The 25429-nt window shown below is 46.5% G+C and overlaps 1 protein-coding gene across 1 annotated transcript in view; it reads right to left on the bottom strand.

Annotated features, from left to right (window-relative positions):
• Window positions 1-24712, bottom strand: part of MAPKAPK3 (MAPK activated protein kinase 3) — a 35069-nt gene extending 10357 nt beyond the window's left edge. The window contains exons 1-4 of the mRNA XM_088527173.1: window positions 24475-24712; window positions 3244-3383; window positions 2396-2460; window positions 225-304 (exon numbers count right to left, since the gene is read on the bottom strand). Coding sequence (XP_088383299.1) covers window positions 225-304; window positions 2396-2460; window positions 3244-3383; window positions 24475-24699 — 510 coding nt within the window. The 5' untranslated portion in view covers window positions 24700-24712. The remainder of the gene's footprint in view (window positions 1-224; window positions 305-2395; window positions 2461-3243; window positions 3384-24474) is intronic.
• Window positions 24713-25429: the final 717 nt, after the last annotated feature.

The following is a 25429-nucleotide window of genomic DNA, read 5'->3' as shown; positions in this document are numbered from 1 at the left end:
AACCATCTGATTAATCACCTAGATTCTTTCACGTTCCATACGCAATTGGATACGTGAATACTTTGACCTTGGATTAGATGGGAGTAAACAGATCTCTTCTCCCACTGGCAAAGGGACAGGAATGTTGCCCATTTGACTGTAGCCCTATCTCTGTTTTAACCAGCTGCCCATTCATTTTTCCACCTTCTACTCTTTCCTGCCTGCCCACGTCCCTCCAGACTCACCTTGACATCTCTATGGGCAATGTTCATTGAATGAAGATACTGGATGGCTGTTCCAATGTCTCTCATGATTTCAGAGGCCTCTATAAATACAATTCCAGAGAAAGGTCACATTAACATTCCCACTGTAACTCAGTGCCACACTTGGGAATGTTCATGACTTACAAACAGCTTGCTGAACACAGGCCTAGCGTCAAGGCTCAAAAACCTAAAATTAGCCCCAGCAGCTGTGTTTTGGTTTGCAGGCAACCATACCCCCCAATTCCCCGGCTGCACAGCCCTTCTCCTGAGGACGCACAGACACAGAATGGCTCAGACTCCGGATTTTTATGAGCTTGTCAATGTGCGCTTTACTTTGCTTACCAAAAAGGCATCAAGAGTAGAGTAGCTGAGCGAGCAACACAAGGCTGCGGAGGAAAGACCCCCAACCAGGACATGTCCTCGGTTGTCCAGGACAGAAGTTTTACTTTCAGCCTCTGACTCAGAGGCAATTGGTCTAGTAGATTCTCCAAAACCAGAGCAACAGTATGAAATCTTTATTTTAGGATAGGTCCCATCTTTGTTCCTCACTTTCTTTAAATTTTTTTCCTTATGAGAAACAAAATCAAAAGAAACGTTCTGTTCTGCAAAGCCCAAACTGCTGCCCTTGTGATGATGTTTCTAAAATTTCACATAGAGCCCAGAAGGAAATTCTTGTGGCTGGTGAGCTGCCTTGCAAGAGCAGTTTTAAGTTTGCAAGAGTAACTACACGGGGAGCTGCTTCAGAGCAGGCAGCAGTGGCATTTTCATGGCACCAAGAGAACCTTATATTACATCTTCCTTGGGAAGAAAGTCGAATTCAAAGTGAATCTCTGTTTTCTGCGCAGGTAGAAACCTCAGCTGGAGGAGCGAGAGGAAAAGCAGGAATTCTTGTGCCTGGAAAACTGTTTCCACAAGGCTCGAGATTGAAGTTAGGCAAGGCTCACACGGGGACAAACAGAAGGCAGAAACATCCCCTTCAGTTCAAGCTTTGTGTGACTTCTTCCCTCCTGGCCAAGGCCAAGGCCTCTAGTTCCTAAGTGGTCAGTGAATCTGGGAATTCCAGGAAAAGAGGGTAAATTTACTGCAAGAGACTAAAGGACGGTGTATTTTTGTCTTTAAACTTCAAAATGGTTTCTAAGTAAGCATTGTGAATAGTCTATAAATGGTATGTAATTCATAAAAGACATCAGAGTAGAAACGCTAATTATCACAGAATTGATTTTCCATCTGGAGCCTCGTACTTAAGAGGGGAACAAAGAATCTGACTGAAAATGCTCCTTCTCCCCCGAAGAAGCCTGTCCCATAAAGGGTTCATCACAGGGCAGGATACACAGAGCCAGTAAAAGCCTGGCCTCTGTACCACACTTATGAAACAGTCACAGTTATTTATAAACTCAGATATAAATTTTTCCCCTTCTAATCAATTTGTGAGGATGGCCATTACGAACATGAATGTTTTTACCCCAACCAGAAATAAGCTCTTGTCTGTTGTGAATGAGCAAGGAGAGCTGCAGTCAAGCACATCCGTGGTACTCTAAAAATAATAAATAGCAATGACAATAAAAATTACCAGGCTACTCTCTTGCAAGCTCTGTCACTGACTCATAACAGGCCCTGAAAAACGCACAGTCCTTATTATAGATGAGCAGGCTTGTTTACAGTGTGGCTAATAACACTTCCTTTCAAGCAGTGCTTCAAAACCCTCGAACAAGACATGCGCCAGCAGATGCGATTTGCTTATTATATTCATCACCTCGCAGCACAGCTCGGCACACGATGCTGCTCAAGGGACAGCCAGGAAAGAAATCACAGGAGGGCTGTGCTCACAGCATTAGGGGTGGCTCTGGCAGAAGACCAGGGACTAGAATAGCAGAGGCTCTGATGGTTCAGAAATGAAGCCACGGAGCAGATTTGTATGAGGAACTTTCCTCTTCACCTGTCACGCTGTGTCTGAACTTCAGCAGTTCTGGAAACCCCTCATCGTCTGGGGCCTTTAAAAGTCATTGTTTAATAGAGAGCCAGATAGAAAATTAACAGAAGAAAACAAAATTACAAAACAAAACTCAACGGAAGAAAAAAAATCCTGTGAGAACTAAGCAAGGACCCACAGCAAGAGAGGAGCAGTCTCACAAAGTTGAACTTTGGTTTTTCACCTCTCTCTGTGAACGCTTGGTCTCCTCTCTCCTGGATCCTGCTGAACAGCTCTCCTCCCTCCATGCTGAAACAAAGCACACAGCAAATAAACCGAGATGAGCAAAACCCACCAAATTAACACTTGCCTGTGCAGCTGCTTAACTGCACAGAACCATTGCAAAGAGGGATTAGAACAGATTACAGTCTGCCTCCTACCCCAGTGCTTTCCAAACACCATGCCCCATTTGAATCAATGCACAGAGCCCTTCTGATACGGAATAAATACAAAGCAAAACAAGATCAAGGAGTTTTGATGCTTCTGGTTTAATATACACTGACACAAGGAACATGACACACATAGCTGGGAGGTCCAATACGCTGGCACAGGCAGGCTTGTTTTGTCTAAGGGTTGGACTTGATAGACAAGGAAAGAAGAAACTAGACATCCCGAAAAGGATTATTAAGGGTGTCTTCCTTGGAAGCAAATAACTGTGGTACTACAGAGAGCAGGGAAAGTTACAGTCAAAACAGTAGCAAAAAGATCTTGGAAGTTGGAAGCTGAACACAATCAAAGTTCATCATATTTGAGAGATGTGTCTCAAGACTTTATGAATTACAGTTGATGCTTTCAGGAGGATTAATTGTCACGGGGTGCAAGGGGAAGTTTTTTTGCTGTTTAAGGTTCCTCATTCCTCCCTCATGCGAGTTGGCAGCTATGTTATTTCCCTACCCATTATGCAAGAGCAACAAAAGCTTTGCTGTGCAAGCGAAAATCCTGCTGCTGAGGAGAGAGGTCACGTAGCGGGGGGCATCTGTGCTACCACCCCCTCCTCGCCGGGCCCCTCGACGCGCGCCGCTCGCTCCGTACCATTCCATGACGATGAGGAGGCACCTCTTCCCGTGATGGATGTTCTCGTAAACGTCCAGGACGTGCACGATGTGGGGGCAGCCCGACGCCCGCCAGTGATACTCCACTTCCTGACGGGCTTTTGGGTTGTCGTACAGGAGCTGTGTGGAAACAGGAGAGAGCAAAACCACTGCTCACATCATTCTACTTTAATTTGCTACCTTTGTGCAACTGCTCTGAGCTTCAAGGTGGTGGCAAGGGTTACTTCTAGGTCTAGCTCTTTCTTTTTCTTATTCAGCTAAAGGATGCCACGATTGCAAAGAGGAAAGCAAACTCAGAAGGCAGGCAGGGCACTGCTCCTCTGCCCTCACTGCAGAGGCTGCAAGGGCCACAGCATGCACCTGAACACCCTGCAAAAATCCCATCTGCCTTCCGATGGAAAAAACTGCATTCTTAAGACGTGACCACTCAGGGTAAAAATTAATTTCTCTGCAGTGACTCTCTCTCAGAAAGGGTTTTCTTATGACCAATTGCCCTTGGTTACCTCCCAGCTTTTGCCATAAGGATCTGTCAGCTCATCTGCATTCAGTGCCTTACACAAACTAAGCACTAAGAAACATCTCTCCTCCCATTTAAAGAGCTGCAACTAGTGTTGGTGCAGCATGGGCACCTCACCAGGTCCTGCTTTTTCTCTTCCTCAGTCCCATCTCGACACCACTTTGTGGTGGGGACTCCCTCTTTACTGCATGTGCACATGGTTCCCACACAGTAAGGCTGTGAACAAAGTTTGAGACTTTCCACACTGTCGTTAAAAAGGAGTAGTAAGACTGGTACTACATAAAGCATAATCAAATTCAGAAAAAAAAAAAAAAAAAAAAAGGAAAATAAAAGAGCAATCAGCACTGGTCTTGTCCGGAGTCTTCAAAAATGACTGCGACACCTGTGAGGAAACTGTTTTCAAATAGGAAAACATGGAAAAGAGTCTCGTGACTGCACTATTTGGTCTTAAGCCCAAAGCTCATCTCTCTCGCGTTTGCTATCAGCTCCCAGGCAAAACGTGGCTGCATGGCAACTGCTGCAAACAGCATTAACGGGGACCCTGCACTGGGGGCTTATGAACCCATCCAGGAAAGCGAGATTTCAGGCAGCCACCGGCATCACTCTGGAGAAGAGAAGACCCTTGGACTGGATGATCTCTAGAGGTCCCCTCAACCTCAGCCGTTCTGTGATTCTCCTGGGGCTCCCTCAGCTCCATTCCGTGGATGGTCCCGCACGGTACCAAATTTCCACGGTACCAAAGGCGCGAGGTGCCGAGCAGGGCAGCTTTTCCCGTGGAGCTGGGTGCCCTCTCAACCAACCTAATCCTTCCCTGGGGTGGCTGGGCACCCCGAGCACATCCATCGCAGCCAGCTGGCTCTCCCGCTCCTCCTTCCCACGCCAGCCTGGATATGGCCAGATTTCCAATACAAATAACTCCCTAAAAAAGGAGAGATGGTTCCAATCTGGACAAAAAGCCCCTTAGCGAGTCCGAGCGTGGCTGCTTTCCTGCATTCAGCTCTTTTCCCTTCAGGGCTACTAAGCTCCAGCTCAGCAGGACTGTCTAGCAGCATTTTCCCCTCTGCCCTTCTCAGTTTGGGCAGCTGCCTAAAAGTCTCAGTATTCACTAATCTACATGTACAACAATAGAACGCAAACACCCTCAGGACTAATCAGGCCACTTGGAAGAATTTTACAGGGTTTACAGCTCGGATAGGACTGAATTAGTGCCACTTCTAAGCAGGACATTCAAAAGCCTTTGCACCTTTCCTGCGTGTCTGTTCAGACACAACAATTCTCTTTACTAATGCGAGCTGCACTAGGAGCTGAATATCTCGTGTTTGCCCAGCGAGCAGAGATGCTGTTCCTGATGGCTGAGCGCTTATAGGGATTATCCACAGAACTGAACTCTCACGCACAGCTTTTCCAAGGCGTTTTGATACACAAGGATGTGGCAGCCCCTTCCTTCTCCTTCCTTGCCAGCAAGCTCCATACACTCCCTAGCGCCAGCCTTGCCTATGCTCGTGTCAGGATGACACCTGGAGAAGCAGAGAAAAGGAAATGCAAAAATAAAGATCAGTGACAGAGAAGTGATATATAAACCAAGCAACATCTGATGTATCACTCAACTCTCAACTTTCCAGTCTCTCCCTCTGAGCCTTAAAAAAGACATGAAATCTTTGGTTTAATTAAAACTGGAAGCCATAACTGTAGCTTTCAAGAGGTCTTAGACATGAAGACACTTGTGCAATGGAAGCCAAGGGGGCTAAAGGCCTGCAGATCACCCCGTAGGCCTCAGGTGAGCAGAGGCCTACAAAAAATATAGCTCTAGGAAGGACTTTCTCATACAGAAGATCTGAGAGGGGAAAAAAAAAAAACAGAGACTAAAAAGTTACCCAATGTCTTCAATCACTGCTTGATTTAGCATGGGGTAAGACAAGAAGAGCAGCAGGAATTAACCTGCTAGGGGCCCAGGCAGCAGCACAGCAGCAGGGGGTTTTCTGGACTTCTCCAAAGCAGGAGATATCTGCAGGCCAGGTAGGAAAGAGGCCGAGGACTGGAGACACCAACTTCTTTGCGATTTTCTCATTAATTCATTCCTGCTAGTAGATTCTACGGAGGAGATTTGACTATTGCACCTAAATCCTGTCCACTACACAGCGAATTAAGGCCCTCGCATCTCCTTTTTTTATTTATTTTTAAACTCCTTCAGTCTCTTGTAACTCCAACACGTCACGGTCCTTGCGTTGGACCTGACACAGGCTCCGTTATCACCCCTGCACGTGCAGGAACAGCGCACGACCCCGAAGGCCTCTTCCTCCCACCCTCCATCAGGGTGTCTCTTCAGCAGATGATCAGTTTTATAACCTCCACCTTGCTCGTTTTCTTCCCAGAAAAGCTCTATTATTAATAGAAATTGGACCAGAAAAAAAAAAATCAGTCCTACAGGTCCTCGGTGGGGAATATGGATATATCAATGTATTTAAACACAGCTTTAGTTGTTTTTGTGGTAGTTTCTCTGCTCAGGCAGACACGGGTAAACATCTAACTTCTTTCAATTTCTTTGCATGCAACTGTTATAAAAAAATGCTGAATCCTACAAAAAAAGCCTTGAAATTCAATTCAAGCTGATGCACACAAACCCCATTTGCTGCAGAAAAGCTTTTTCAGCCATTCGTTATTCAAGAGGTTGATGGCAAAAGGAGGTCTGTGTAATGTTCCCTTCCATCATCTTCTCCCTCCCCTACCCTAGAAAAGCTATCGCTGGTGTTTGGGACATTTTGTCTTTTATTACATGCTGATTATTTCCACTACTTCTATTAACCCACCCTAGGCTGCCCTAATGCATAATGAATGCAAGCACAGCCAGGAAGGGAAAACGAAGCAGATTGAGCCTGTCAGGACTTGGAACGGGCTAATGAGAGGCAGGTTTTGGTGAAGGAAACGCGCAAAGTTGTAACAGGTCCAAGCCCCGGGGGTTTGCTGGTGCAGAAAACCTGGCACAAGTTGCAAAGACCACGAGAACTTGGAGCTAAAGGGTGCAGAAGAGACCTGGGAGGATGGTGAGGCGGAGGAACCCAGCGCCGCCACCCTGGAGAGGACCCCCTCGCTGCCGACAGCTCTCCGGGGATGATGTTCTGGGCGAGCAGAACAACGGAGCAAGAGATGGAGAACAAAACACCCCATTTGCTCTTTTTCCTGAAAACAGAGGACTTTATAGCACTTATATATTAACAAGCACCAAACTCCCTCCCCAAAGGTCCTCACGTTCTCCAAAGCAGCAGTTCTTTGCCCTCTCTGAAGATTAAAATGCCAAGTGCCTCAAGATGCCTCCAGATGCCCCCATATTCCCTTCATCCATCTCTAAGGAATAAAGCCATCCTTCGTGCTATAATTCAAAGGGAACTGAGATTGCTTGCTCAAAGCAAGCACTGAATTTATATATATATATATATATATATATATATATATATATATAAAGAAAACAGAAAATATTTCTGCTAGTACCATTCAGTGCTTGAGCATCACCCTGTGGAGGAGGGCTAAACCCCGGGCAGGCACCGGCAGTGGGTCATCACCGAAGCCCTCATTTCTCTGCTTCTATCTCACATCTCAGGTTAGCAGCAATCAAATCCACTTGGAGGCTTCATGGAAACAAAGAGCTGTCCTGGTTCCTGCAGAGCTGCCCAAACCGCCGCCGTAGTTGGCCCTAAGCAGCATCTTCACCCCTGGTCAGGCAGGGGCCGGGGCTGCGGGTGATGGGCTCAGGTCAGTCACAGAGCCTGCGCGTCCCAATCCTCTCCCTTAACCAAGGGGGACCAGGATTTGCTTTCCAGACATAGGGACCCTTCTCTGCTCTCCTCTTCAGTCTATCAGAAGTCAAGTTCTGCTCAGCCCATCCTTTGGGATGGCAAAAGCTACAACAGATCTCCGGTACCTTCCAGCACATGCGAGGGAGAAGAGAGCTCGAAGGGGCTGCTTGCGCCGGATGTCCCATCCCAAACCGCTCTCCTGCGGACGCACAAGGCTCTGGGTATTTCCTAAATGCACATTTTAAGGGGAAAACGGAATAAAAACATAAACTACGCAAGGATCAATGAAGCCATTAACAGAGAGGCAGGAGAGGGTTTGCCCACTGGACACACGGCAACGGCGTTAGGGCCTGAGCTGTCGCAGCCCCCTGGCCCTGGTCCCGCTGCCCAGACGGGGTTTTGCTCCGAGCTGCTCCTGCAGCAAGTGCACAAGGTGTCTCAAACGAGCGACCCTGCTGTATGGGACAGCCCTGGCATTTACCGCAGCCGTGTTCAGAGCGGCCCTCAACAATACGACTCTACAAATTGGGGTAAATGAGACATCCCGCTATTAATTCTCTAATTACACACGCATCTAGCCATTCGCTCCGCAAAGGTCAGCTGTCTCTGTGCATCACCGTTAAGGCAGACGACAAGCGCAGCCGAAATGGCAAAGCGGCGGCACAGCATGTATCGCTAAGCCACCCCTTTGCACAAGTGAGGTGAGCAGAAAGGCCTGCATAAAAGAAAGGCATCTCTTTGGCACCAAAAAGGCACTTTCATTAGGAAAATGAGCAAAAAGGCACGCGGGAAAAAGCCACCGTCTTGATAAATACTTTGATAGGATTAAATGCATCTATTTGAACTGCAGCATCAGAGGTCTGACTGCTCCTTCAAGGCTGTGCTGCACATATGGATTTAAATAAAAAAAGCATTCCACACGTTTTTCTACAACTTTCAGACCAGTTTTCATTTTATCACTATGCTTGCACTGCAACATGGCCAGAAAAATAATTCTTAACAGCACCTTAAAATACCAGTTACACTCCGTTGTAACAGGCTATAAATCACCTTTAATATCACTCAAATACAGCAAATATACCCACAGTTCAAACACAGGATCTACCAGGCAGTTTCTACATTGTTCTCAATATTGGACCTGTATTTAAGAAAAATAAATCACCAAAGGCTACTAACGTGCTGCTGCCAAACAAGAACACCCTGGAATGCTTGTTACCAGCTCACTGCCACATTTTCCAAAGGTTTTTACTGCCCAAAGCCTTGGAGTACTTTGGGACTGTGATTCACATAAGATCACCTGGACATCCTACCACCACTCTTACTCTTCCTAAATCCAGGAAGTTGGGGAAAAAGAAGTTTAAAATCCTTAAGTCTCCAGGTGTAAGTGACAGTCTTTACAGTTCCACTCCTGTGCACGAGAGGTTGGCTCTTGGAGAGCAAATAAAGATCTCATGAAGAAACGCTGCTCCTGCCAGCGCTCACTTCATGAAGGGCGACACCTCGGCTGCTCTCGGCGAGAGTCTGCTCTGCATCAAACCTCTGCTGGAAAAGAAAACTCCATCTCCTCAGGAGACCAAGCGATCACAACGCCATCAAAGGCCAGGAGCCAGAAGGAAAAGCAGTGAGAAGCTCTGTTTGTCTTTTTCCTGACCTCAGCTTTAGCCACGTCACAACAGCGTCGGGAAATAAAAAGCAAGCAGGCCTCCCGATTAGCACGCTGGGCACCGCCAGGCCGACGCGCGGGCTCACCCCAAGTTACAAACTCAGAACACACAGGCTCCGCCTGCATTTTTTCTCCCTGTTGTCTTGACCAAGCCCACATAAGACACCTATAGATGTCCCTGAGAAAGGCAGATGGATGCAATTGGAAACAGAGGTTGCAGAAAGGATCAAAAGCAATGAGATCGGCAGAAGCTGAAGAAAGATTCAAAATCCCAACACCTAGCAGCTCTCCCTGGCACTTCACATGCGAACTAAGGCTCCACTCTGTACAGACACTATAATCTTTATACATCACAGATTCATAGGTTATAAATACTCCATAGGATGCAGTGATTCTTGCAGATCTCCTTGGTCCAGAATTCTAGGCCACAGCATCATCTCCCGTGACTATGCAAACCTTCTGGGAAAGGAAAATAATCCAGAAAATACTTCTCTGCTGCTGCTCGTCCCAAACTTCAGCACTCCCAGGTGAGGGCTGTCTTCTCCAGATCTTTTGCTGTTCTTCACGCTACTCTTAGCCTATAAATACTGCTGCCATGGATTTCCTAGTAGCTAATTATCAAAAGTCTACCGCATCCAATCCCTATTTATTATTTATTGCACCTTCAGCTTAGACCTCCCATAAGTTATTGCTATTTGGTAAAAGTTAGCACAGGAGCTCTTGGGGGTAGTCCTAGCAATTCAACCCATGGAAGAAAGTGGGAATCACCAGTAGATTCCTGTGTCAAAACCGACACCACAGTCAGAACCAACCCTTCCACAAAACCCTACTGCCGATTCTCGTCTTGTTCACAACATGCAGGTCTGTTGTCCTCAAAACTCTTACAGACATTTGGATTTTCAACAATCACCTGCAGAAGTTCCTCCAACGCTTCCTCTGCCACCTACCATCATCCTCTCCCGTCTCCCGTTTCTCCTACACCGGCCCCGGTCAGATCTTCATGTTGCTGAGGCACAACCAAAGGCCAGACCAGAGCTTGTTCTGGGCACGCTGGATTTCAGGAGCCCCAGGATCCCCTCCCTGGAGAAGGGGCTGCAGCCCAGGCCACGCTCAGGGCAGGCAGCATCTTGGCAAAAGCCAATTGCTGCCTCTGGCCATCTTTGCTGACCGTCCAAGTTCCAGCATCTGGTTGAATTTGCAATGATTTTGACAGTGATGGTGCGAGACACAGTCCTAAAGCAAAACTCACCCCTGGATGAAATTCAAATCCAAAGCATAGGCAAAGCACTTGAAATCTGCCAGGCTTGTATTTTAGGTGGTCAAGACGAACTTGTCCTCCAGCCTCGTGATTGGAAATGGCTCCACAGTTTCTAGCAAGACAACTCTTGCAAAGATATTCTCCCTGCGGCAGATACTTGGCACAGGAAATACCACTGCCCAAGTGTGGAAAAGTGTTAAACGGAGCTCCGAGCCCTGCGTGCAGCGTGCAAGGGCTCTGCAGCGCGGCTGCCAACGCCGTGTCCCGGTGAGCGCGCACGCAGCGTCGAGCCCACAGCACCAGCGCTGTTCCTGACCGCCTTTTTTTCCCCCTTTTGCACAGGGCTTATCGCATTAGTCCCAGGCCTGATGTCTGTACCGAGATAAACTCCTCTCTTGACTTCACGCACGCTTTGCCTGAGCAAGGACGACGACTTTCCCTGTGTTTTTTTTTTAATTTTCATTTCATGCCACAATTAAGCATGATAATGCCAGAGAAGCTGATGACACCAGAGAGCAACCAGGACCTTATCTGATACGCTTTTTCCCGACGATGCCTCGAATGCATCCACTGAGCTTTCATCCCTGCTCGCCTGGCAAACGCCCCTTATCCACAACGATCGGCTCTGGGAGCAGCTCAGAGCTGAGGCTGCTCTAAGACTCTTGCTATGTCGCGATATCTGTGACTCGATGCTGAAATGTGCAGGTGGCACTTTCCTGGTGATGATGCCCGCCTGGACTGGTTCCAGCACCGCCACCATCCTCGAGAGGTAACTGAGCCCCAGTGCACCCGGTATGGCCGAGGGTCTCCAAGTGCAGCTGCACGAGGTGCTTTAATCCCAATGAGCTCCTGTGCTTTCAGTAATTAATTTCCCTAGTAAAATAACCTTGCACACAAGTATCCACCTGCTTTGTGCTCAGTATTTTCCTTCTGCAAAGATGCCCATCATCTACTTTCTCTCGATATCACAGCATCACATGCATTACTTGGATATTACTCTGCACCTTTTACTTCTGCTTGAAAATAATTTACAAAAACAGGAGTCGAAGAATGAAACCTCAGCAGCTTAACCGTAATTTTAGTACCTGCTCTGTTCAAGTTCAGCCTCATTTTCCTAGAGAGACTGGGCACAGAATAGACCCAAAAGTTTGAAGAAAAATAATTTCTAACTTTTTTAATGCCCGCTGACTTCAATAAACAAAACTACAAATTATCTTTATTTCACCACTAAATTGTCCCCCAAATTGCTTTATTATTATTACTATTATTTTAAGTATCATATTCTACCACTCTAACTTTGGTTGAGATTAATGAAAAATCATCAAATCAATAATTAGACTCATTTATCTGACAGTTCTCCTCTTGCAGCAATGGTCATTACTGCTCTTGCTTTCAATCCTGGTACACTTAATTGGCTGGTTTTATTTTCCTCAGTTCCACGCTGCAGCATTTGCATGACTTATTTCTTTGTTGCACAAAAGCCTATGGATAAATTATTTGCCGCTTCCTTCTCTCCTATTTTAAGCTAACAACAAAAAGGGGTGAAGTTATTTCACACTTCCTTTGTTTGGGGGCAATTACTAACAAACTGTGTTTTCAATAAACATCGCCAAGCTCAAGATGTCTTAGAGGATTTGGTGAGATCCACACTTTTTGTGTGTATTTTATGTGTATTTTTATGTGTCTTCATGTGTCTTCCTGCAGCTGGGAGCTCCACAACCAAGAAACGGGGCCAGCAGGTTGGAGCACAAGGCTGGGCAGAGGCAGCTCCGGGGGCCTCCAGGCCAGGGCTAACCCCGGCGCGCGTTGCAGGCAGCTCCAGCTCCTGTATCAATTATTGGCTACTAGCAGAGAGCAACATGTTGTAACATCAGTTTATGGGAAGCTGCAGTCTTTGAGAGCTGAATTCCAGCTCAGGGTCAAGCTCTTAAGCCACAGCCTTATTGCCCGTGGGAGAGGGCTCAGACTTGCCTGCTGCCCCCAGGATCTGGGCCGCTCACCAGGGAAGCTGTTTGGGAGGCAACAGAGACGCTATCCCAGGACTTACCTGGCTGAAGGGCAACTCAAATCTAAGGAGAGCACGTACTCTTCAAGAGCCTATCCCAAGAGATTTCCTTGATTCCAAAGCTTGTTCCTCCAAAGGATCATTCCAGGGTAGGAATCCCGAGCAAACCTTCCTCATAGCTCGTCCAGCAGGAGGGCTTAAACAAAACTGCATAAAGTTCAGTGTATATTGCTACATAAAATCCATAGAAGGCCCCAATTTCTCCCTCTCACACATTAGGCAAATTTGAAGACATGAAATTAAAATCCCACGTGCACACACAAGAAAAAGCAAATGTTGGAATTGGGACATACGTCTCGTGGGGCTGATGTTAAATTGCATGAACTTGGGTTCCTGCAAGGCCACCAGAAGCCCAGGCACAGAACAGCTATGCTGAACTGCAGAAATAGCACGCCATCTATTTTAGGACTACTTTCTCTACACCCTTGATAATATGCTATGCATACAAGCCTGAATATTTCCTGGAAACGACAAAGCTTCCTGACTTCTGTTTTTCCATCACTCACAGCCAGTGAGAAAACAAATATAAGGGCAAAAGCAAATTGCTAATCTGAGAGAAACTCCACTAGACTTTTGAGGAAAAAGCAGAAGGGAATGGAGCAGTTTTGGTTTAGTTACTCATCCTACCAGTTTGAATTAGTTGTATATTTGTGGTTACTAAATAACCTCTAGTGGGCTATGGTTCCCACTAATTAGTGCTTATTTGTACTCTTTTTGCCTAAACAGTATGTATTTTGGCTGCCTTGCACTCGCACAAATAAAGATGTATACAAACACGCACAAAGTGTAGAATGATGTATTTTGTTTTGCGCTAACAAGCTCCATGACTGTAGGAAAAAAACACGAGAGGCACAAATCATGCACCAAAGTTTATATTCCTACATAAACAGCAGAAGAAAAAAACAGCAATCTTTAAAAGCTGTAACTGATTGGAAAGAACATAAACTGTAAAGAAAAAGCAGAGTAAGGAGATAAGACACTTCTACCTGGCCTCTGGAAGAGTTCAACTGCAAATTTTTATTTTTAAAGCAATTTTCCTCTTTTTTCTTTTTTTTTTCTTTTTTTTTCTTTAATTTCCTTCAAAGTATGCCTTATTATTAAATAAAGACAGGATACAGAGAGGGCAGAGAGAGTGCAGGAATCCCAGACCATGGAGGCCAGAGAGGAGGAAGACTTGCCCTTTGCCCTCAGATGAAGGGGGTCGGGTTTGAGATCGTTCAGGCAAACTGGACACCCCAAATCCATGGGCCCAGATGGGCTGCACACACGAGGGGCAGATGTTACTGCCAGGCCACTCTCCATCACCCTGGAAAGGCCCTGGAAAACAGGAAAGGCCTGGAAAAAGCCAATGTCCTCCACTCTTCTGCGGGGAATCTTATCAGTGCATCGAGAGAAGAAGAAAGGGGGGGAGACTGCAGAGGGATGTCTCCCAGATTATTTTCCCCTCATATAATTTTTAATAACATGATGGAAGTCTTGGGGTGGAAGGGAAAATCGACATTTACTGACATTTAGCAGTCAAAATGTAATCCTTCCAGAGAATGAATACCGGGAAAGGCTGGGGGTCGAGGAGAAGGGAATCAGCTTCTGCCCTGATTGCACAGGAGCACAAAGTTAAAAGGCAGGCGACAAACTGACCGGAAGAACAAGACCATGAGGATTTGCTGCTGAAGCTCTCCCAAGCATGGAGGAGGGTCTCAAAGGTGTGGGGAATATCTAGTACTGCTTTCAGGCTCCCTAGAAATCCCCGCTCCATGAAAAGCAGTCAGCAGGAGTAATTTGGGAGCCATCCACTGCCCAGAAACCGCAATGGATTCCTCAAATCTGCACAGCTTTCTTGTAAGTGAACAGAAATGTTCTTAAAGGAGAATGAAGAGGAAAATAAGCAGCCCCTTTTTGTTGCAGGGACAGCAGTCGCTCTCCCCGGTGACCTGCCGCAACACCAAGCGCCAGCGCAGACTGCAGAGCCCAGCGCAACGGGCGCCCTCATGGCCGCATTCACTACGGTGCAAAGGTGCAAGTAATTTAGCTAACGTGCAGCTGCAGATTAAGGGCAGTGTGAAAACCGTGAGTGATATTGATTAAAGTCAATGGCTGTTTCTGATTAAGGTTAACTGTATTTGAAAGATTGCACAGGCAGTTTAAGACCAGTAAAAGTGGGCTGAGCTTTCGGCAGGGTCACCCCACTAGAACAGCGGCGCCTGCTCTGAATCATTTTGAGTTAGTTACAACCGAGGGAGCTTTACTGTGTTGACACCTTCTGTAAAACCAATGGTACTAGAGAGTTTAGCAGGACATTCCCCACGTCTCCCTGCAGCCCTGCACCCTCCCCGCTCCTCCGCGGTGCCGGGTCGCCCTGCTGTGGGACAGGCTCTGCGTTAACCGCTCCTGCACGAACCTTGTCATCGATAATTCACAGAGCCGTTTCCTCGCCCGCCGACTGCAGCACAGTTAGTGCTTGCAGCTGGCGAGCGCGACGAGGGCGGCAAGCAGGGAGCCCCGCGCGAGCAGCCCGGCCACCAGCGCCTCGCGGGGTGACTCAGCCCGAGTCACTCGCGCTCCCTGGGCCTTGGAGCGCAGCCGCTCAGCGCCAGGGAGAGGTTGTTGCAGAGCCAAGAGACTACAGGAAAATTCCACCTGATGACAGCGTGCCAAAACCGCCCCCAAATCAGCCGGCCCTTCCTCACCCACTCGCTCTGTCCACCCGTTCCACTTTGGAAAGTCTGGGAGAATTCCCGTGGACTCCAGCAGCTCAGCTAGTCCTGCAACAGGCTGACCAGGGACCCTGATAAAACAGCTCATTCCACTGGACACACACGGTATCAAGGCCTTGGGCTCTTTGCAATGCTGCCTCGTGTGCCACAAACAGCAAGATATTGTCAGACAGGGACAGAAATGAGCAGTGATAACACGTGCAGCTGCCAAAAGCGGGCTGCAATTCTGTTCGAAGTTGCAGCCACAATGCCGAGTTGTTAAAAGTTATTAATAAGCATCCCAAAATTGACTGAAACCATATCAGCACGTGAGGACATCATGTACCCGAGCCAGGTTAAAACATTCACTTCCCATTTCTCTGAAGTTTCAGTTTCTCATTAAAAGGAATTAACAGCCTCCAGCAGTTGCTTTTTGACTGGGATTTCTACTAAAGGTGAAAATTAAGCAGCAGTTCTATAGAAACACTCCCCTGCCCTGACTGCACGCAGGGAAAAAAATAATAATAAAAAAAGATTTGAACATGAAAAGCTGCCAAGAAAAGTCTCTTGAGCTCAAAAACTCCACCCTGGTTCAGACTCAAAGGGCTCCTGCAGGGAGGCAACACCCTGCACTGAAACTGTTGCTCAAGCGCTGCACGTCCCCGAGTAACATCTGCAAAGCAGCGACCCAGGCCCAGGCCTCGTATACAGACACTTTGGGGTTTTTTGCCTCCTTCACAATATTCAGAAAAGCACTGTTTTTGCTCAAAACCTTCAGGGCATCACCGTCGCTGACACCTGGAAGCAAGGAACCTCACGGGTTATCTATACATGAGAAAATGTAAAACGTAAAAGGCGGGATCGTTTTTCACGTTATCATTCCTAGGCAGCCACGGAGCATCTCCCAAGCGCAGGGTGATGGTCCAGCCAAATTCTGACTGCAAATCGACTGGAGAGGGGAGACCCGAACGCAGCGGAGGCGTTCGCGGGACAGCGGAGCTGCCGGAGCGGCGCGGCCAGGGCGGCCTCGGGGGCTCCGGAGCACCCGGAGCGGCATCTGGGGCGCCACCAGCTCTGCTGCTGCGGAAACCCGAGTGCTCCGGACAAAGCCACGTTGGCTAACAGCAACACGTGGGAAACGGGAAGCGTCATGAAGCCCTGAGAGCAAGGAAGCAAGAAAGAAAAAGAAGGGTTTTTGGTTTTGCTTGCAAGCAAACAAGCACAGAAATGGGGAATGCTCCCCGAGGCGAGTGGCTGAGTCACACCTGGGCAAACCACTCGTGCCAGCCAAAATTACCCCACACGAGAAAGCTCAGTGGGCGCCGGGCGTGAGTCACTGCGCTGTGCTGCTCCCAGACAGTTTATAGCTATTTTGTATGTATTTGTATATTCAGAAGTGCTGTCCAAAAAAGAGTGGAAAAGGTTTTTTTGCTAAGCTCTCCCCTCACAATGGGCACAATAAATCTGTCCTCAGCCCCAGCTGACTCAGATCCCAAGGGTTGCCTTAGGGCCTGTTACTTGGAACACGAACCTACGTAGGAGAGAGGATTCAAGAAGAAATAATGCTGGGAAAAAAGCCCATGGAGAAGAGCCAGGGCTGGAACTGGCAAGACGTTAAGATGAGTGAGTAGTGCAAGTTTAATAAGATTGGCTCCTTAGCCAAGCATCTGAAATTGCTCCTAAAGATGGCACATTCCGGGTGGTTTGCTTTCTTTTCCGAAAATTCAGTAAACAAACTTTGGGGCTAAAAATATTACAAATTTGGTATTTGCTGCTTCTCTTACATGACAGCATCAGTGCAAAATGCCATGCTGGGAGGACCTGGGAAGCAGGACGCCACGGCCGATCTGCATGCTGAGCAAGAACTCTCTCCCCCTTCGCTGTTGAGGTATTAAATGCTGGCGCGTTACAGCTTAATCTCATTTAGGGAGCTTTGAATCATCTTAAATACTTAGGAAGTCTGTGTAAAGTATTACAATCCAGGCAATTTATTCGCTCTAATCCAGAAAGACTGCACTGCACCCCAGCAGCTTTCAGCAGTTTTAACAGAAAGAAGTTGTCAGGGTTTTCCCATTAAATAAGCAGCTCACCTGCTCTCTGCTCCCGTCGCTGCCCATCTCCACCACTTTCCTTTTTGAGACCCGTCCACAACCTCAGCTGAACTGAAGGAAAACCCATGGCAAGGCAGACAGCTACACTATTGCTAGCCCAATATTAACAGGTAACCTTCTGAAGAGATATTTAAGCTGGAAAGTTTCCACATTGAAAAAGCATATGCACACATGAGAAATGTGAACATCTTCATGGCCAACCAAATAGCAACTGCAAAGCATTCGGGGATGAAAGGTGTTGCATATGACCTTGACTTTTATATATTTTTCTCCAAACCACTGTACTTAATGAAGAGATTAATGTGAAACTGTCCTCATATGTAAAAGTTCATATATGAAGTTTTCTTAGGACCACATGAGCTCTCGTTCCCTATATAGGCGATGCCTTTCCTAGCAATTTAACACTGTTTTGATGGGCAGCAGGCTGTCAGGAGAAGTCACTTTTTATGAGAGCAGGTTGTTTTGCACAGGGTGCTATCACACACTGAGAATAATATATTGCAGGGAAGAAAAAAAAAAAAAAAAAGGAAGAAAAAAAATACACGTGTGAGCATTGACATTCAGGCGTGGCCTTGATCCTTCCCAAACTATAAAAGCTGGTATCAGGTTTTTCCAGTCTAGGCATCTCTCTAGATGATATTTCTGTCAGTAAATGAAGCTGATAGACACGTGGCTGGTGAACACACTTTAAAATTCTTGCTTATTGCCCCCTTGCACTAGGGAAGATTTGCATAAGCCAGTTACCTGCACCGAGGATCCCAGTGAGCGTGAATTAGGGACTCTGTTAAGTGGAATAGGAAGATTCAGACTCCAAAATGATGGGGAAAAATTAAGGAAAAGGTCTTCTGTTCCAAAGAGGGGGTCATCTGCTTAGTCATGTCCGACTTGCATGCACACGTGCTCTCCCTTTACGCACCTTCCCCCAGCCTGAAATAAAACTGAAATACGTTATGTACCTCTCATACTCTCTGAATCCCTCATAAATCCTGGGATCGGAGGGAAGGCAGGGGAACATGCCTTGGCTTTTCTGCACTTTGCTGTACACAAATCAGGGTCTAACTTGTGCCAGCTTGCTAGCAGACTGGAAGGGAACACTGAAAGTGCAAAGTAGCAGCAGTGCAGCGTGGTTTCGGAGATGACTCACTGGTTTTACAGCATTTGCCCTTCTGTTTTCATCTTTATAGGTCTAATGAACTGCCAATGAACCTAGCAGAAATTTACTACACAAAGCTGAACTGAGCCTATCAGCTATTTGTTGTTTTATGTATTTCAAGTAAGGAGAAGACCAGTCAAGAGCATCAGATCTGTAAAGTAATCAATTAAAATCCACTTAGTTTAAATTAACTATTCCCATGAACAGGCTGGAAGTATCATGCCGGCCCAAATAGGTACAAATTGACAAAAGACTCAGTTGTTTTAATTTGCTCATCGGTTTAAAAACAACCGTTGTAGCAGTTGTAGAAACCACCCACTTTTTAAATCGAATGGATGTTATATTAGATATTTTACGCGTTTTTAAATCATCTTCACTGTGCCTGGCACTGAAAGACCAGTCTCAAGCTGTCCATATGCTGGGGGCTACCCCTGAACTGGGACTTTCCTGAACTCACACTCATCCTACACTGCCTTTGGCTTTCATCTACCTCATTGCTCGTCCTCAGCTGTGTTACCAGCACTGAATTTGCTGTAGGACGAGATAAACAGGTTGCAGGGTCGCAGAACACGGCAGGTAAGAGGGATCTACAAAATATATCACTTGAAAGTGGTAAATTCCTCTTGAAACACATAGTCACCCAAGGAAAAGCGAGAGCTCCATCTTGCACAAAAGCTAACTGGCAATTACACTTGGTTTCCCTCAATTCCCACCACAGTTCTAGCTTAGTACAACATTCTTCCTTATTCTAAAAACGTCGAGATGTTTCATTCCTGATTTGGCATAATTTTTGTCTCTTCTAAAAACACAATCTAGAGCTTCCAAAAAACTTGTTAACGTTTCCTCTTCTGCAATCAATCATCAGCCTAAAATAACTTTCACTTGCACTGCATGTGTTGCCTCCTCATCTGCTGTATTCTTTCCCTCAATCAACTGCATATTTCAGGCAAAAAAGCAGGGTATTTAAAAAAGTACCAGCTTTTTAGATAGACAACCTAGATAATTTGACTCCATAGTCTGCTGTTTATGAGCAGTGAGGATCTCACTTCACAGTCTATTAACTGAGGACAGACTATCCAGCAATTGGCTTATGCCATGTTGTAATATTTAACCAGAAACTTGAAAACTGTGTGAAGGAAACGCAGCTCGAGATTAATTGGAATTCAGGTGAGGCAGAATGAGTAATTTTTCTCCACAATGGTTCCACTCAGGAAAGCAAACCCACATCCTCTGTCCAGTCCTATGTGCATTTTCTCAGAGCCGTTTTGCAGGATGATTTCTTTGCAAAATTTCTCTGTTACACACGAGCACGAGGCTATGCTAACACCCTCGTGAACAACAATAGAGCCTCCTCCTCTATTATTATCTTCTATACCATTCACCAAAAGATTCTTAAATCTGAGAGGCAGGAACCTGTTCATTTGTACGTTTGCTTTTTGCTTTATTTACACTGGGGCTCCACCTATTTGCCTTCAGGTCAGGAGGCTGCGTTGCTGGTGCTCAGCAGCACGTTTGAGCTGGGCAGGTCACGTTTATTCAGGCAGATTGGACTATGAACTAGCAGGTCCGTCCACACGTGGCCAGCCTTGACGAGCAGAAAGCAGCCACGGTGCCATGCTGTGTACGTACGGGTGCTTAAGGAGAAGCACTGTTATGACTGCTAGGTTGTTATTCAGGAAAGTTTTCTTAATAAAAGTACCAAACTACACAAACATAGGTGGCCCATTTTTCTCAAGTTTCAACAATACTTGTTTTGCTGCTATGTCTCACTGTACCTCCCTTTTCTCCTCCTGGAAAGCAGCAGCTTCTGTTTTACGGGGTGTAGTATGTCAAGGACATGTAACAACTATTTCTATATCCTCTGCCTGAAGCAGCCACCCAAATGCTGGAACTGCACATGCAGCAAAGTCCCAATACCCCAGCAACAGAAACCTCCCCGTCCTTCTCTTCTGGCCTGATCCCACCTCCAGCTGTACCCTCTGTACCACCTGTCACAAAAATAACGTGGGGCTTCAAATATACCGCTTATTATCATTGATTAGTATTACCATACATTATTTTGATGCCATTTAATGGGAATTGGCACCAAAAAAAAAAGGGGGGGGAGGAGGGGAAGGGGGAAAAAAGTAGCCAAGGAAGAGAAATGGAAAGAGGGCGAGAACCGTAAGCTTTTTATGGGAAGGCAAGTTGCAGGAGTCCACCACAGGTGGACAGGTAGTCACCTATTTCGGTTCCCATTCTTCCAAAGAAAGAGTATTAGAGTGTGAAATACAGCAGAGAACATTCAGGCTGCTGACAGCATCAAAGAGCCAAGGGGAAAACTTTAGCCCCAAAGGGTGAAGTGAACAGAAGGGAGCAGCCAACCCAGGACAAGGTAGGAACAGAAATGACTACAGTTTTACTTGACAGCTATGTCTGGATCAACTGTAGAAAGAGAGCCGAGGTTTTCTCTTTGCAGGGCAGAGACCAACACATAGTTGCCTTATGGAAGGCCACAGTCCTGCAGACAGATGCATTTTGTTTCCACTTCCCCCTTCTAAGCGCGTGCGTTTTCACCGGCTGGAAGCTGCTCTGTTCAGCCAAAATGCCATTAGGCTGCTATGCGAGGAACCAGGTTAGATTTGCTGGAGCAGGAGAGCAATGCATGTGGCATTTCAATCCAACGGAAGCAAAGCTGACAGCACATTTTAAAAACGTGCAGCAAATCACGATGCCAAGCAGGGTAAACAAAGCCACAAAATAAAAATAACCAAAGCCAATGCCAGGGCCCGTGCAGTATCTTGAAGAGGATGTCTCGTTTTTCCACTCTAAAACGATTAGTGAAATTCTAACTAGTTCCAACCATGGGATTAGACTAAAGGAGATGCCGGGGACCTCCCAGGTACAGGATGCAGAGCTTGAGTGATGCATGGCTCTGTGGATGGGTGCGTGTTGAAGGCCTTTCCCCATGAGTACCTCAGTTAAAATTCCTTCCATTGAGTAATTTCTATCCAGATCCTGGCTGTGTTGGCTTTGTTCCCATATAAAAGAAACCTGCAGGCAGAAAGCAGCACCATCTGCCAAGTCAGACGCTGCTTTAATGAGTAAATTTGGTGTAAAGAAGAATGGACTATTACATCTTACCTCCAACAGCAGGACTGGTGTTTTTCTTTTTACAGGAGCAGATTACAGGGAGCGCACTGCTCACACAAGAAGAATTTGCCCACGCATATATGCAGTTAGCAACATATTTTACCCAAGCAATCTTCAGAAAAACCCATCCAGTATTCGATATTTACATTCCCCATCAAAATTCAATCTTTACATTTCTCTTTAGCTGTCAGACCAAGGGTCTTTCTGTGACTCTTTCAGCAGCCTCCACTTTCTATTCTTGCACGTGCACAACAACCCACAAGTGGGAGTGATGGCAAGGCAGAAACACGGGGCCTACCGTCCCGACACAGCTATTTCTCAGTCGGTTTCTCCAAGCTTCCTGTATCTTTTTTCCACAATTGTTTTGACTGGTTTGCTCTTAAGTCCCATCTGGAGATGGTTAGAGACTTGCATGGCATAGTTCAAGTTTCCCAAGAAACAATGGAAATATTCCTTTGAACATTTTCAGCCTTGCAAGTATCTTAAGGGCTAGGAAAAGATCTTTCTATTCTTGACAATGAATGTAGCACAATTTTTTATCCTTTCTCATTGGGTAATCTTCTCATTAGACCATCTTTGGAGAAAATGGCACATTCTCACTGGGCTGCTGGCAGTTTTCTTAATTGCATATTTCACTTTTTATTCTACACTTAAACTCATAATGGCAAGAAATACATACACACAAGAAGCAAACTACTATCCGCCATTTAAAGTCCCTAGAGAACTCATAAACATCTTAATATTTCTGGCCATTTCAGAAGAAAATGCCAGAGTATCCTCTAGCATGCATATGCTGTAGTGGAGGAGGGAAGGCAGAGAAGGGAACATATATAATGCACTTTGAGTGATATACTGGCTATCACTGACAAAATTACAGTTTGGGAGAGTTTTTTCCACCCCCATTTAAGAATTCTGAAATATATATATATATATATATATATATATATATGTGTGTATATCAGTTAACACAATCGGTGCTAAACAGACAAATTCTAAAGCTGATATTAGAGGATCTACTATAGGTTCCTCCTCTCTATCAGAGTCAGGAGATTTTGTCAGGATACAGCAACTTTAATTCCCTCAGAGTTCCTCCCAGCTCTGAGCACTGAGTTAAAACTGTATTTTACAGGTGCTAATATCCATAGGAATGTATTTCTGATTTGACTCCAGAGCCGCACAGTCAGCTCTGGGACACATCCGTTGCCACCGGATTGCGCTCTAGAGCGGTAACTTACTTCTTAAAAGGCTTCCAGCTGTTAGGACTGCAAATAAAACCTTTACAATAGGAACAGGACATAAATCAACAGTGAGCCTGCTGAAGTGTTCAGGAACAGCGGAAGAGCCTCAGCATCAACCGTTTCCTTCATCACCATCTGCTACGTATGGAAATTAGTGTTGACAGCACTTGGAATTAACTCGCTTGATTGTTTTCACAGAAGGAGCCAACTAATAGACTCCTAATAGACTCGGACCAAGCAGTAAACGACCTGGCATAACCCTGGGCAGACACAACTTGCTTCCTAAAACTTCCAGTTTCTCCAGGACAACTTTTTTACATTAACTGCATATAGATGACTCACCAAAAAAAAAAAAAAAAAAAAAGCCAGTGGGATATAAAAAATGAGGGTGTCTAGAATGAATAAGTGAATCAGCACAGTCATTGCACTACATCGTACTACATGCTTTTCTAGCTCATCCACTGAAAATCTTTTAAAAATACAAGGTTACCAGGCCTGCCGTTGCACAAGAACCTTCCTGGAGGGAGCAGTTCCAGCTTGAGACGAGTAAGACCATGTCCAGGCCTTGGCAGATCTTCCAGGTGAGCAATAACAGATTTGTTTTTCTGTCAACATATGGGCAATTTAAGGCTTAAGCAGAAGAGTATCTGAAACTAATCAGATTAACTACAGCGAGAGCTCGATAGCACTCCTGACTAACTCACTTGACTATTCTTCAGCTTGTTTTCACACTTACAATTCAGAACCTTCCTGCTTCTCACCTGGGCTGCCTTTTTTTTTCTTCTTCTTCTTCTTCTTCTTCTTACTCATGCAATCTAAAATAACCAGGAAAATCTTCAAGTACAAACATTGCAGAGCAAAAGGTGAGTAAAGTTAACTTTCACTAATGAGTGTTTTTCACTTTGATTAAGTGATGTTTACCGCCCTCAATATCTATTGGCTTTCTTAACAGGTGAACTTATTTGTCAATAATGACATTATCTGTATTTTCCCAGTTAATCTTCTGGAAATAGATGAAAAAAATAAAGAAGAGATTAAGACAGTAAACAACTCAAAACGACCCTTAAAGGGCCAAAACAATCCTCCCTCCAAAGTTGAATATTTGTGATATACTGTCTCTGTCAAGTTTGCATCTTCAACCAATAAGGCCCTTCAGTACATCTGCAAAGAGGGGAAAGCCAGGTGCCTCACAAGCATTTAAATACTTCCCAATTTATGCCCACTTTCTTGCACAAGAAATAAAATAGTTTCCTTCCCAAGTATTGGGTAATATTTTCATTCAAAACCTAGCAAAACTGCTCCGGGAGCAGACCTAGACACGCTTCTCCCTGCCTGCCCTTGGTTTACTTCATCTTGCTTTTTAATAAAAACAGGAGAATTTCAGAACTGATCGATTCTCCCTGAATCTCACACAGAACCTCGTGGAAAAGGGTCGAGTTCAGACTCCAGTGCTGCCGTCAGGAGTAAGGGTTGCCACATGCTCAAGATCTCCTTCGTGCAAGCGCCTTGATGAAACCCAAGCAACGGAACCAGCAGCTCTGAAGACGGTTTAGAGAGTGACACAAATAAAGATAAGAGAAGCCCACCTACCTTCAAAGCACATTTCTGCCCTGTCTCCTTGTTGAAACACTCCAGCACTTTGCCGTTAATTCCTAGCCCGAGCACCCGCTTGGAGAGTTTGTAGTCGTCCGTAACGGCATATTTTTTTATCTCTAGCTTGACGTGAGCGGTTCCCCCCGGCAAGGATTTCAGCTGGCTCTTGCTCTCCGCGTGACTCTCCGGCTGGGATTCCTGGGCGCCTCCGCTCTGTTCCATCAGGGAAGAGCTTGGCCGTTGAGCGGTATCCAAGAGATTCCCTGGGGTTATCCTCAGCGAGGCCTTCTTCTCTCGTAATAACACGAGTATTAGCAACAAGTGGGAATTACGTGTGCTCCTGCCCAGACACTTTTCTCCCTTCTTTCCTTCCTTGAGGAGATGGCAGGCCTTAAAAGAGACCAAAAGGGGTTCACCTCAGGAATGTATTGAGCTTTATAAAACTGGCTCTGACGTGCACATCCATCAGTTATGAAACATAATTATCTGTGCTGCAGGAAGAGTGCTGGCCGAAACCTCAACGGGAGCACCCTGGGCAGTGCGATGGCCTCCGCGTTGCCCTTGCAAATTCCTTGTTGCACGTGGAGGCCCGCGCGACGGTCTCCCCATCCCATCCCATCCTGGCAGCGGAGGGCTCCGGGAACACGGGGGGCTCGGGAGGCGCCGGCCGGGCAGCTGAGAGCAGGGCCGGGGTGTCACGCACCAAACGGGACCGCGGCCGCCCGCGCCCTCCCGCCGCCACGAGGCCGCGGCGCCGCCCTCGCGCCCGCGGGCAGCCCCGGGGCGGCGGCGCCGCGCGGGGAAGGGGGCGGCCGGGGGGCGCCTGAGGGCGGCGGGCGGGAAAGCCTGAGGCTACGCGGAGGCCGCGGCGCCCGGGCGGGGCGGATCGGGGGCCGCCGGCCCCGGTGTCGCCGCCGCGGGGGGACGGTGCCCGGTTACCTGCGAGCGGCGG

This window comes from Tinamus guttatus, unplaced genomic scaffold, assembly GCF_059628265.1.
Source record: "Tinamus guttatus ecotype Peru unplaced genomic scaffold, ASM5962826v1 Tinamus_guttatus_pri_ptg000026l, whole genome shotgun sequence".
Taxonomy (NCBI): domain Eukaryota; kingdom Metazoa; phylum Chordata; class Aves; order Tinamiformes; family Tinamidae; genus Tinamus; species Tinamus guttatus.
Note: the sequence above shows the minus strand (reverse complement) of the source record. Positions and strands in the feature narration are given on the sequence as shown.